This window comes from Peromyscus eremicus, chromosome 18 (genome assembly GCF_949786415.1).
Source record: "Peromyscus eremicus chromosome 18, PerEre_H2_v1, whole genome shotgun sequence".
In the NCBI taxonomy this organism is placed as follows: domain Eukaryota; kingdom Metazoa; phylum Chordata; class Mammalia; order Rodentia; family Cricetidae; genus Peromyscus; species Peromyscus eremicus.
The window spans coordinates 24,831,703-24,844,033 of NC_081434.1; the positions used below are offsets into that span (position 1 = coordinate 24,831,703).

The 12,331-nt window shown below is 36.0% G+C and overlaps 1 protein-coding gene across 1 annotated transcript in view; it reads left to right on the forward strand.

The window, feature by feature from the left end:
• Lrriq1 (leucine rich repeats and IQ motif containing 1) overlaps positions 1-12,331 on the forward strand; it is a 164,479-nt gene that overhangs the window by 78,282 nt on the left and 73,866 nt on the right. The window contains 4 exon segments of the mRNA XM_059245811.1: positions 5,131-5,220; positions 5,872-5,993; positions 6,520-6,615; positions 6,866-6,948. Of these exon segments, the coding sequence (XP_059101794.1) occupies positions 5,131-5,220; positions 5,872-5,993; positions 6,520-6,615; positions 6,866-6,948 (391 nt within the window).

Below are 12,331 nucleotides of genomic sequence, written 5' to 3' on the forward strand. Positions count from 1 at the left end.
AGAATCCAGATCGTGGCCATCCAGGCAGTGTCCAGGATGGGCTCCTTCAAGTTAAAACAGACATTGATTGACCATTTCCACAAGCTCTGAGCAACATTTTCCCAGCACATCTTGGAGGCAGGACAGGTTGTAGGTCGAGGATTTTGTGACTTGGTTGGTGTCCCAGTTCTGCCACTGGTAGCCTTGCCTAGTTACAGAAGATGGTTTGGTTCAGGCTCTGTATCCTTTATTACTAGGAGTCCTCACTAGGATCATCCTCATAGGTTCTAGGAAGTTTCCACTGTACTAGGATTCCAACCCCTTCCCAAAATGTGCCCCAATTCCAGTCTTCTCTCCAAAAACTCTCTCCCTCCATTCCTTCCTCCCCCACTTGATCCCTCCTGTTTATATCTCTACCCACTCCTAGTCCATTCTATTCTATTTCCCCTTCCCAAGGAGATCCATGCACACACCACCACCCCCACCGAGCTCTCCTTGTTACTTAGCCTCCCTGGGTCTGGATTGTGGCATTATCGTCCTTTACTTAACAGCTAATATCCACTTATAAGTGAGTACATATCATGTTTGTCTTTCTGGCTCTGGGAAATGGATGGAATTAGAAAACAAATCATCCTGCATTTGTTTTTAAGAAAAAGAAATACTCATCTTTCCCAGGAACAATTGTGGCAGAACACTGTTTAAAATTGAAGTGTGATATTTATGATTCAAAGTGATTACCTGTCAGACTTAAATGATCTAGAACCTGAAATATTATGCAGACCTCATTCTATTAGCACATTAATATGCTAATATCAGCTGATTGTTGTGGTGAAAAATAGCAATGGTGGTACAGAATTGAAATTATGATGCAGTCAATATTTAGAAGCAAACATCCTAATGGCCCATTAGATGAGGTTTCATCTACTGCAAGACAAATGTGTAAGTTTTCAATTTCACAAGTCTAGCATACACTGAAAACACAGACCCAATCAGTGAATCAGCTCCCCTAGAGAACAGGTTCTTACTGTTAAGCATCCTTATGAGTAATCCAGGAAGTTCTGTAAGTTACTGTGGTTTGGTAGGGCAAGTCAGAGGCAGAGAAAGTTTAATTTTGTTAGATGATGCTTTCTCTGTTCAAATAAAAATATTTTTAAGTCTGATCAAACTTTCAAGCTAATTTTCAAAATTAAGGAACTTAATTTTCAATATTAAGGATAGCAGTCATAAAGGAAGAGGAATTGTGAAGCCCTCCACAATGTCAGCTGTAAGTTAAAGGGTTTTGGGACAAGATATTTTAAACCAATACCTAAACTTCCTGTAAGTATTCAATGATAGACATAATATATTAATATACATTTTCCACAGTAGAGGTATGTTTATAACCCTTGGCAAATCTCTTCTGACACATTGCAATTTTATTTTCTCCAATGTACTACGTGATAACCAATACATTTGATATTAATAAGCTTTTATTTATATATAGTACTCTTGGTAACATTTCTGCTTGTATTTAAATAACTATAACCATCTTTATCACTTTATGATAATTTTTCGAAGGTGGTGGTGCTTAAAATGGTTCTAGAACTCTGTGTAATTTTGTATATATTTACAGGCAAAGAAAAGTATTTCCAAAGGTTTCTATATAATTAAATATTAATTTAAAATGTGTTGGGGTCTGGAGAGCTGGATGGGTAGCTAAGAGCACTGCATGCACTTATAGAGGATCCAATTCAGTTCCCAGCTCAAGCATCTTGTGGCTCACAACCACCTGAAACACAACCTCCAGGAGATCTGATGCCCTCCTCTGGCATCTATCGGTACTGCACTTATTGAGAAGCAGCCACAAACTTCCCCCACTCCCAACATATACACATAATTGAAGAAAATAAAAATCAAAGTCTGAGAAAGAGAGCGCTATTTCTAGATTCTGTGACGTATTTCAGGGGAAAAACACTCATTCTACATTTATGTAATAAGGCAACGAATGCTGCGCTAAAGAGTGTTGATCTAGAGATAACTGCTCTTATAGGGTACTGCTCTAGAGGGAAATGTTCTAGAGATTATTGTTACGGAGAGTATAGCTATAGAGAGTACTGCTCTAGAAATTACTGCTATTGGAGTACTGCCATAGAGGATAAAGAGAGTACTGCTAAAGAGTCCTGCTTATGGGGTACTGTTCTGGAGAGAATTGCTATAGAGAGCACTGCTCCAGAGAGTTCTGCTATAGAGAGTACTGCTATTGGAATACTGCTATAGTTAGTACTGCTACTGAAGTACTGCTATCAGAGTACTGCTCTAGAGGCAACTGCTATGAAAAGTTTCTGCACCCTGATAGGCCTCTCCACTGACACAGCAATCCAAATTAGACCAAATCAAACCGAAATAAGAAAAATCTGGGCGATGGTGGTGCATGCCTTTAATCCCAGCACTCGGGAGGCAGAGGCAGGCAGATCTCTGTGAGTTTAAGGCCAGCCTGGTCTACAGAGCGAGATCCAGGACAGGCACCAAAACTACACAGAAAAACCCTGTCTCGAAAACCAAAAAAAAAAAAAAAAAAAAAAAAAGAAAAGAAAAAGAAAAAGAAAGAAAGAAAGAAAGAAAGAAAGAAAGAAAGAAAGAAAGAAAGAAAGAAAGAAAGAAAGACCCCGGTTTAATAGATAAAACCCTCCTGGGTGATTTTTCCAGCCCCCATAGAGGAGAGAGGGAAGAGAGACTAGAAAACCATGTGTCTGTTTTTTGAGATGCAGCTTAAATATCCTGTGGGGGTGGTCTTGAGCATCTCTGGAGGAGGAGCAGTGTTTGAAGTGATTGAGACAGGGCAGGGTTTGGGGAGAGGGCTGGGGGAGGGGAGTTGAAGTGAAGCTTCCACCAGAACATGCTATAAAGAATGCTATTGTAGAAAGTACTACTATTGGAGTATTGTTATAGACGACTTCTGTGGAGAGTACTGCTGTTGGAGTACTGCTGTACATAGAACTTCTGTGGAGAGTACTGCTGTACATAGAACTTCTGTGGGGAGTACTGCTAGTGCAGTACTTCTAGGATGGAACGAATGAGATGTTTGGACAGATGGTTTAAAGCACAGGTTATTTTCTTTTTAGTTACCAGAAGATTAGTATAAAGTCATGCCAGGCCTGGCAGCACCAGTGGTCTCCCATAGCAACTAGTCAGCTGGCCTGGTGTCTTTTGCTGGTTGTCATCTTTCCATGTGAACCATTTCCTTTACAGTAGAATCACTAATTTCATGATAGCTGGTGTGCAGCAACCTGTGATCTTTCCTTGAATAAGTCTACATTGCCACTCAGAAAATAATTTAAAAATTGGAGCCTACATCCTCTCAAGAGTTTATGTTGAACTGTAGTTCTTTTTTTTTAAGGGCAGTCATCAAATTTTTTTTATCATCTGTCATGAACCAGACAAACCATTCTGAATGTAGAAGTCAAAGGGAGTTTACTGAGTTTCTGACATGATTTAACAAGTGATTAATATTAGCAGCTTATGTTGCAAACATTTGCAATATCTTATTTTCATAACTTTTCCAGAAATATCAAAGCAAATGCCCTTCGTGTCAACTCTTTCAAAGTCTGAAGAATAAACTCTTGTTTCCTCTCGTTGTGTGCACAGAACAACAGCATTGTTTCTGAGCTGCCATTTTCTTATCTTATCATTCTAAGATATGAGAAAGAAGAACATTGAAGGTGTCAGTGAGAGTTCTCTCTCATGCCCCCTTTCTGTCTCTCTCCAATAATGCTTTATTGGAGAATATACACATTTGGATAGTTTATTTGAAAAATAAAATTTGTATGTTTAGTATTTGCAATATAATACTTTAAAACATGTCTTCCAGGTGGAAATATTATTTTTATTGTAAAATACACTAACCAGTATATTTATTATTTTGTCATGAGAATAGTTAAAATTCTCTTGGAGATGTTTAGTAGACTGTTACTTGCTATAACCACAATAAATTAAACTTAACTCCTCACTGCCCAATTGTAACTATTAAACTCAATATAATGGTAAGATAGATATTTGTATGTTAATAATACATAATAGGAACTTCCATAAGATAGTAAACTGGGTATTGTTCTCCTTACATGGTATCAGAATACCATGAACTTGGTTTGTTTCCTAAGACTAAGGCCCAAGTAACAGTGTGTTGTTACCTAGTCAACCAATAATCACTATGTCTTAGTCCTACATTTTCAGCAGTAAATCAAAAACCAAGGCAGATTGAATTTGTGTGAATGGAAAACTCTGTTAATATCCCCTTAGAATATAATCCTACTAATTTTTAAAATGTTTGGCTATTTTACAGCTTTCTAAATGCTAATCAGTATTTTGGTGACCTTGTTCATAAGATAAACAGAAGTTTATTCTAAGATATATCTGATAAGATAACCCAATTAAATAAAATTCAGATAATTTTATCTTAAATGTACAGCACTTATATAATTAATATAACTTTATTGAATAAAGAACAAACTTGGGAATTGTATAAATGGAACAAGTATGATTCAGGATGAAGAGAAAGGAGTTACAAAGCAGAAATTTTACACTTGAAGCATAAACTAACCATTTTTTTCCTATTTGAAGAGTTGTGTTGGAGAATAATTACATGAGAAATTATATACTACTCATTTTTATTCATTCTTAAAATTTTCTCTTTTATTTCCACGCAAAATACTTCTGAAATTTGAAAAAAAATAAGACAAACCTTAGCTTATGTGTAGTACTAGGAAAACTGATTCTAATGTGTTAAAATATTGTAGTTTAAATAACAATGTTTAGTAGAAAATGCAATTCGCATGGCAGTGAGCTAAAAAACTGATGCCTCTTAGTTATTTCTAGACTTAGCTGAAAGTCAGTAATGAATAAATATGCAGAACAATATTTACCTCAATTTTAGAGCAATTAAATATCAGTTCTTTCCTTAGCATCCAATGGGTTGATGAAAACCCCCATCAATGTTTCATAATGTGTGACTTAACAGAGAGAGGCACAGCCTTTTGCAAGATTAAGTCAAACTTTCTTATAAACAAAAATCCTCATGGATTTATGAATATTTCTGATACACTGTACAATTTCAAGGAAACCTGATAAAGGTTTGCCAGTTACACTTTGTCCATTCTGATGCCGTTTCTTGTGCAGGATGCCTTGGAGAAAGAGTGGCCAGTTTTAGATTCCACCGGCTTCCCTTCCCAAACACTGCCTTCCTCCAACCAGCTGCCCTGGCCAAAGGTAAAATGTCATGGACACTTCTGACTGCTCGATCTTTGCTGGCTTCTGAAGGTTCTTCTACACTGTGGTGATTAATAATGCAATTTATTGACCTGAAAAACATAATTACTTTTAGAAGCCTTTGACTTCCTCCTCATCCCCAGATGTAATTTTTCATGTAGCTTTTCTTTCATTTGCTCTTTATTTTTTTCTTTACTTTGGATTTCTTTCAACACTTTATTTAACAGTAGCCAGAAAAAAAAAATGATGTGCCTCAGCTGCGTGTTTGGCAGTAGACTAAAATTACTCGTTGACGGCACTTTAAAAATGCAGAAATACGCACCGAGAGGCGGCAGCTGAGGATCCTCAACCAGAGGTCAAGGGACTGCAATATCTGTTATTTATTTGATAATCTTTGAAGTTTTTGTTTTCTGAGATTTTTTGAAGCTTTGCAATTAATCACTTTTTATACGTGAGCTGTACTAAAAAGCATATTCTTCACCATGTAATAAAAGAATATTTAAGCATGTTCCAGAATTTCAATTTATTATCATTTGAATTTTGTAATAAATGTCCCTTTTGAGACTGCTCAGGTTTATACATGTTCGGTAACAACACAAATGCTGGAATTGTTCGATTTACTTTACATTTATTTACATTTTTGAGAATAAGAACTCTCAGGCTCTGAAACATGATGAAACTTCACTTCCTGTACCAACTCGTCCAGCTCAGGCATGGCTATGGAATGAGAAAGAAAATTTGTTTTCATCAGAACAGACACAGTTAAGTAGCAGGTAAGCTAACTGACTCTTTTAAGCAGGGACCAACTTATGAATAGCAAAGACAGAAGTTGCACATCCCTTACAAAAGTAGGACATCTATAAAAACAGATGTGAATTGACTGAATTAGAAGATGAAACACATGGAATGTTAAATATGGAAATTCTAATTTTCAAATTGTGTGTAGAAGAAGCATTAAAGCAAGGACCCGACTTACATTTTGGTGAAATAATGCAGTCATTGTGTAAAGGGATCTTCATGGCTTGACAGGTAGAGAGAAGGACTAGAATAAAAATCCTAGAGCCACGGTCCTTTCAGCAAAAGAATTGAAATATGCCCCATGTAATTGAAATGTAAACATTTTAAATTAATGGAAGACTTTTATGACTTTTCAAGATAAAGCTCCTCTGTGGCTTAAATAGATTTTATTTCCAAGTTTGAGACAACATAAACAGCTTGTAGTTTTTAAGAGAGCTGCTGTACTTGTGTGGATTCTGTTAAAAAAAGAAAAAAAGCAAAAACATGCATTTCTGTTAGCAGATCAGAAAACAGAACTTTATCCCGGACACCTGAGTCAAACACCAGTAGGAAGAGTTTACTGCAATCTGAAAAAGAAGAAAAAATTTCAGAAGAATGGTAAGTCCTCTATTTTATACTAAAGAAAATAAGAAATTGAAGGACTGCTGGATATCTAAGGCAGATTTTTTTTTGTGGGGAGGGCATTTAAGAAGTCATTAATCTTTAAGAAACTAACCTTTGCAGTAAGTTAGGCTTTCTTAAGTGGGATTCCAAATTTGTTGAATGTGATCGAACTGAAACGTGTACATTTACATATATGTCTATGTCTAAATATGCCTTAGGGATTTTAAATTTATCTTTTCAACAGGGGCTTTAAGGATATATCTACAGCCCAGCAGATGCTAAAGAGAGCACAGAAAATGAAATCAAAAAAATTAAGGAAAAAATTAGGTAAGTAATGGCTTTTGAGCGGTAGCTGTATGTGATAGTGACAATTTTTTGAATTAAGTTTTCTATGTTATATTTAATGTGAACAAAATTAATGCATAGATAACTACATCTAAGATAGTAACTACAAAATCCTTGGTTTCCAAAGAAAATTATGTTTTCACATTTAATGATCTATTTTGCCCTTTTATTTTAAACGATTCCCTGTTTCATGTACATTGGTATTGACTTTTCTGTGTGCTGTGCACTGTGGCAATTAAGCTGTAATTTGTCTCTGAGCTGGTAATTCATGGAATGTTGATTCAAAAACCATCCGCTTCATGTACTCGTTCCTTTGAGAGCTCCCAAGTTGCTTGGTTAGTCAGTAAACTAAATACATCAGTTTGGTAGATTTTATCTATAGAGATTTCACATATGATCCCTGGAAGAGAAATGCAATTTATTTTTTTATGGTTTTGGAAGAATTTGGTAAAAATTGGGAGGCATCTTTTTTACTTTCTTTTTCCTATCCACTTTTGAAACTATTCTATAAATCACTCTGATTCTTTTTGATATACAGGCTAAATATAAAAACATCAGGCAAGAAATAGCAAATGGCTATGGTTTTATATCTTTTCTTAAAACTATATAAAATAATAATTTTAAATTATCTACATAGTGCGTTTAACTTCTTTCTTTATAGTGTCATGAATTTAAATCTCATGGTTTTAATAATGTGTACTAATGACTTGTCTAATGTGTACTTTTGTTATAAGTAGCTAAGAAGAAAATCTATTCTTGTAGCTCAGAAATTACCTGTTTGTTTTTATATTTATTGAATTCTGAGTTATGTATATTCATGTATATGTTTAAAAATCTAAATTAAAATAGCAAAAATAATTTCTTATTTCTAATAAATCAAATACCTGTCATATCAGTCACTAGCCATTGATAAATTCATGGTAACTCATTTTTGGGTTTTAAATGTGTATTTTTTCTGTCTTAGTATGTGATTAGTTATTTTTATATCTATGTTCTAATCTTTTGATATAAATATAATTTTGTACCCTGTTTGTCAGATACAAAACATTAAACATTTAAACATTTTCAAATGAGTTTAAGTAAGTGCTGTGCTTTTGCTTTGTCTATTCCTGCTGTACACTCATTTTGTAAACCCCCATGAAGTTTATCTGCTGTGAAGCGAACCATGTTATGGCTACTTCAGTGAAATAGTAACCCCAAACCCAGAGAGTTTTGATGCTCAGTCTGGGCATGTGGGATACAATACAGCAGATAAGGTAGTTCAATAAACATCTTTATTGCTTTGATCTGTTTTTCTGTCCCTCCACAAGAATTTCAAAAGGAGCTGTTTTAAGAATAATATAAAAATATAGAAACTCTTGAGCCAAGGTCAAAAGCAAATTGAGTTGAGAACTGACCCAATCAACATTCAACAAGTAACTGCTTATTTCTGTCCAAGAAATTTTGCTTGAGTAGAAGTAACACCATGCTTGCCATCCCCTCTCGTAGAGAGAGCTGAGAAAAAGTTTATGTCACCAGAACTTTTATCATTCTGCCGCTGGAAATGTTTTGCTTCCTGTGGTGATCATCAAAACCTTATTTGTGTTGGATGAGGAAGATTTGATAAGTCAACATATTAAATCCATTTCAGCAAATGATCCAGCAAGCAATACCTGCATAGATGTCCCTTTTTCTTTCTTCCTATTTTACTTACTGATTTTAAATTTGTGGTCACAACTATCTATAATTAAACAAAAGGGAAATTTCTTTTTGTCAGTCACAAGGGGGCATGATAGGGTCAAGAATGAAAAGGGAAAACCCACAGTCAAACTTTGTAACTCCATTTTTAACTTAATGTTATGGCAGTGGTGAATAGTCATGATGTGTCAGGTAAAGGCTGTCATCTACAATTGTGACTTTTTAAGTGAAAATCATCAACTAATTACAAAATCCCAATAGACTCTTTACCACTGAGTGAATAATTTAAATCTCTGTGGTCCGTAGTTGTTGCTATTTTTACATCAACATATATTAATGACTTTAAAATCTGAATCTCTAAATACAGAACTTAATGATGAGTCTCTCATGGTTCTCATGACTTTCCTCTACTCTCTCCTCACCATAAACATACTTGTTGGAATAAGGGTTAAAAATAAGAAAGAAAGAAAGAAAGAAAGAAAGAAAGAAAGAAAGAAAGAAAGAAAGAAAACCAGAGGGACCCTCTTGACTGCTCACATTTTACTTACCTTCTACTAAGTCCATGGCATAGCATTTACACCATTTTCATTTCTGAAGTAAATTATTTAGGACTCTGTACATGGGTTTTCTTTTAGAGATTAAAACTTAGATCAAAATCCTGTTGCCTTTCCAGTTTTTATTAATTCAACTGTTGACGTGCCATTAATTTACTTGAATTTGACCATCATTTAAACTTTTAGCCATTAAAAGCAATACTCAAATCTAAATTCTGCTAAAACTGTAAGTTTCCTAGAAAAAAAAATATTAATGGAGATATTCAGCACATCTTATGTGGAAAACTTGCCAATGAGAAAATTTGAAGCCATGAGAGGGCAGCATTGTCCACAAAAGTGCTGTAAACTCACTAGTTCTGCTGGCTAAGGAGAGCAAAGAGTGTGTGTGTGTGTGTGTGTGTGTGTGTGTGTGTGTGTGTGTGTGTGAGACAGAGACAGAGACAGAGACAGAGAGACAGAGACAGAGAGACAGAGACAGAGAGAGACAGAGACAGAGACAGAGAGGAGAGAGAGAAAGAAAAGGAGAGGAGAGAGAAAGAGATAGAGGAGAGAGGAGAGAGGGGAGGTCTATTAATCACATGGAGTCAACAGTATTCTCTGTTCTAACACAGCAGTGATCCTCAAGGAAGCCATGTATACACATAGAGTACAGAAGCATTAAATACCATTCATGAAAAATAGAAAATACCTGGTCCGGAGAAAGCACTTAATATTTCCTGTTTGTATCTTTTACATACTTTTATTAGCCAAGGAATATGAATCAACAGTTTTCATTTAATGTGAAAATGCAAACACAGCAAGCGCAGACAGGCCGGGGATTTGAGAAGGTAGCGGTTAATGAAATCAATTGCCGATAGAGGAAGAAAACTGCTGAGGGAACTGATTAATCACGAAACACAGCTGAGCAAGAGTGCGGACAGCTCTGAGGGAAGCCCCAGTGCTGATGAAATCTGCTGACATAAACAAAGCCATCTGCTCCAAGGAGTGGTGGGACCCAGTGTCGGTGATAGCTGAGTTTACAGGCCTTGCACCCAGGTCCGGTTTGTTTCATCTTACCTCTTTGATACAGAGTATCCTTTGCATAGGAAAAAATAAAGAGAAGCCGACGAGAGAAGAATGGAAGATTATGGCTAAATGGCTTGGCAGTCTCCAGAGGAAGCTTAAAGTTGTGTGACGTTGTCATTATCACGGTTTACTCAGTTTATGTTTGGATTATGGTTGTTGTTGTTTGTCTTAGTAATTGTTTTTTCCTTCATGATTGACATCAGCTAGAAACAATAGGGACTAGTCCTGTTTTGCTCAGTGTCTGTTTGTTTGTTCTGCTGACCCACTGAAGGAGGCACAAAAGTAATTTCAGAATTTGGCGATCGGATTTGGAGTTATCAGACACTGAGGGGAAGTTTAAGATTCAGCACTGCGATGAAGAACATCATATGTAAAGTGAGAGTTCCTGGTCTATTGAAAACATGCAGGGTCAATAACCCCAGGGTAGTGAGCATATTTGGGAGTAAGACTAGACAAGTGGGCTGAGGAAAAGGAGTAGGTGGCTGGTTTTGATGCCTAGCACTGTTAGAAGCTCCAAGTAGAAGGAGTTGGGTGCATAGAGGCTGGCCAAGTATAAGGGTAGGAAATGTAGAATGCAGACAAAATATATTTTTCTCTGTAGTTATCAAATTTATGCATGTTGAATTTAAGCTTTTGTAATTAAAGAAAAGGAAAAAACACGATGAAACAAAACAGGTTAACTTATTTTTGAAAGAAGGGTGACAGAGAAGGATAAAGATGATTCATCAGCTCTTTTAACACCTACTAGTGTCTAGCATATGATTCTCGGGCAGTAGGTATTTGTTGGTTTTATTTCCATGAGAAATAGCTTAAGCCAATTCATATCATTAAATCATATCCAAGAATTAAGTAATGTAGAAAATTTAGACAGGCTCATTTTGTGCATTTTGAGCTGTTCATAGGTTGTGGGAAAGGAGTTTCCAAAATAATAATATAGCTAAGGAACTTTTCAGTGAGAGGGATCAAGAGTGACCAATATTGACCAAAGTTCAGCAAAATGAGATTTCCTTAAGATTTATTTTGTTTACCTCAAAGAGTTCTAGAAAGAATCAATAAGAATTTTAGTCAAACACTAATTTGTTGTGCTTTCAAAAGCAATAATAGTATTCATTTTGAATGGTAAGAAGTCCAATCTCTACTTTGCATTACATTCCCAGAGTCTACTAGTCTGTCTGGCACCTGACTTGACAATAAATTACATTAAAGTTATTGATAAACAGTTAGAAGGACATACTTGTGGCTCTGTGAGTCTTTAATAAATTATGGATTTATATATGGGAAATTAAATTTAAATTAGTATATAATACACATGTATATGCAAACAAAATTGGTGCTAATGTGGTTCAAGAGGGCCAAAGTCCATCCCAAGTCAAACTTAGCAGTGTTTTCCGTGTGGTGCTGGCTTTAGTCATGATCGATGCAAGAGTAAAGGAAGTGTAGATGCTCACTTCATGTTTTCTGAGAGCTGATAAGAGCACGCAGCATGTGACAGAGGATTTCCTGTGTGAAGGGCCAGAGAGGGCAAAAGCCCACTGTGTGAGTGTATGCATGAAACCTAGACTTCAGTGAATACCCAAGATGTGAGCTGTGGGATATCTGCCAAGGAGTGCTGTATATAGGGAACAGAGCCAGCCAGAGAGAGATGCATGTTGTAGGAAGGAAATCTTGGGGGAAAGAGCACCTAGCTCTTAGAAATTAAAGTAGTAGACATGAGATATGGAGCTACAGGATTTGGTCTTTGCCTAGCTGGGTTCTAGTTTTGCTTTACTCCAGTATTTCCTTGATATGTCCTCACTCCCCTATTTTGGAATGGTAATATATATTCTGTGCTATGGTATGATGCAAGTATGTAATTTGCAGTTTTATTTTACAAGAGGTGACAACTAAGGGATTGCCTTGAGTTAATAGAAGAGACTTTAGATTTTTCAGACAGTGCTAAGACTGTAAAAGACTGTGAAAACATTGGAAGTTGAGTTTATGAAATTCACATTATGTTATGGCCATAAGACTAGAGCCAGGAGGTTGAATGTAGTGCTTCAAATCAGAACTGTCCCCCATAGTCTCAAGCA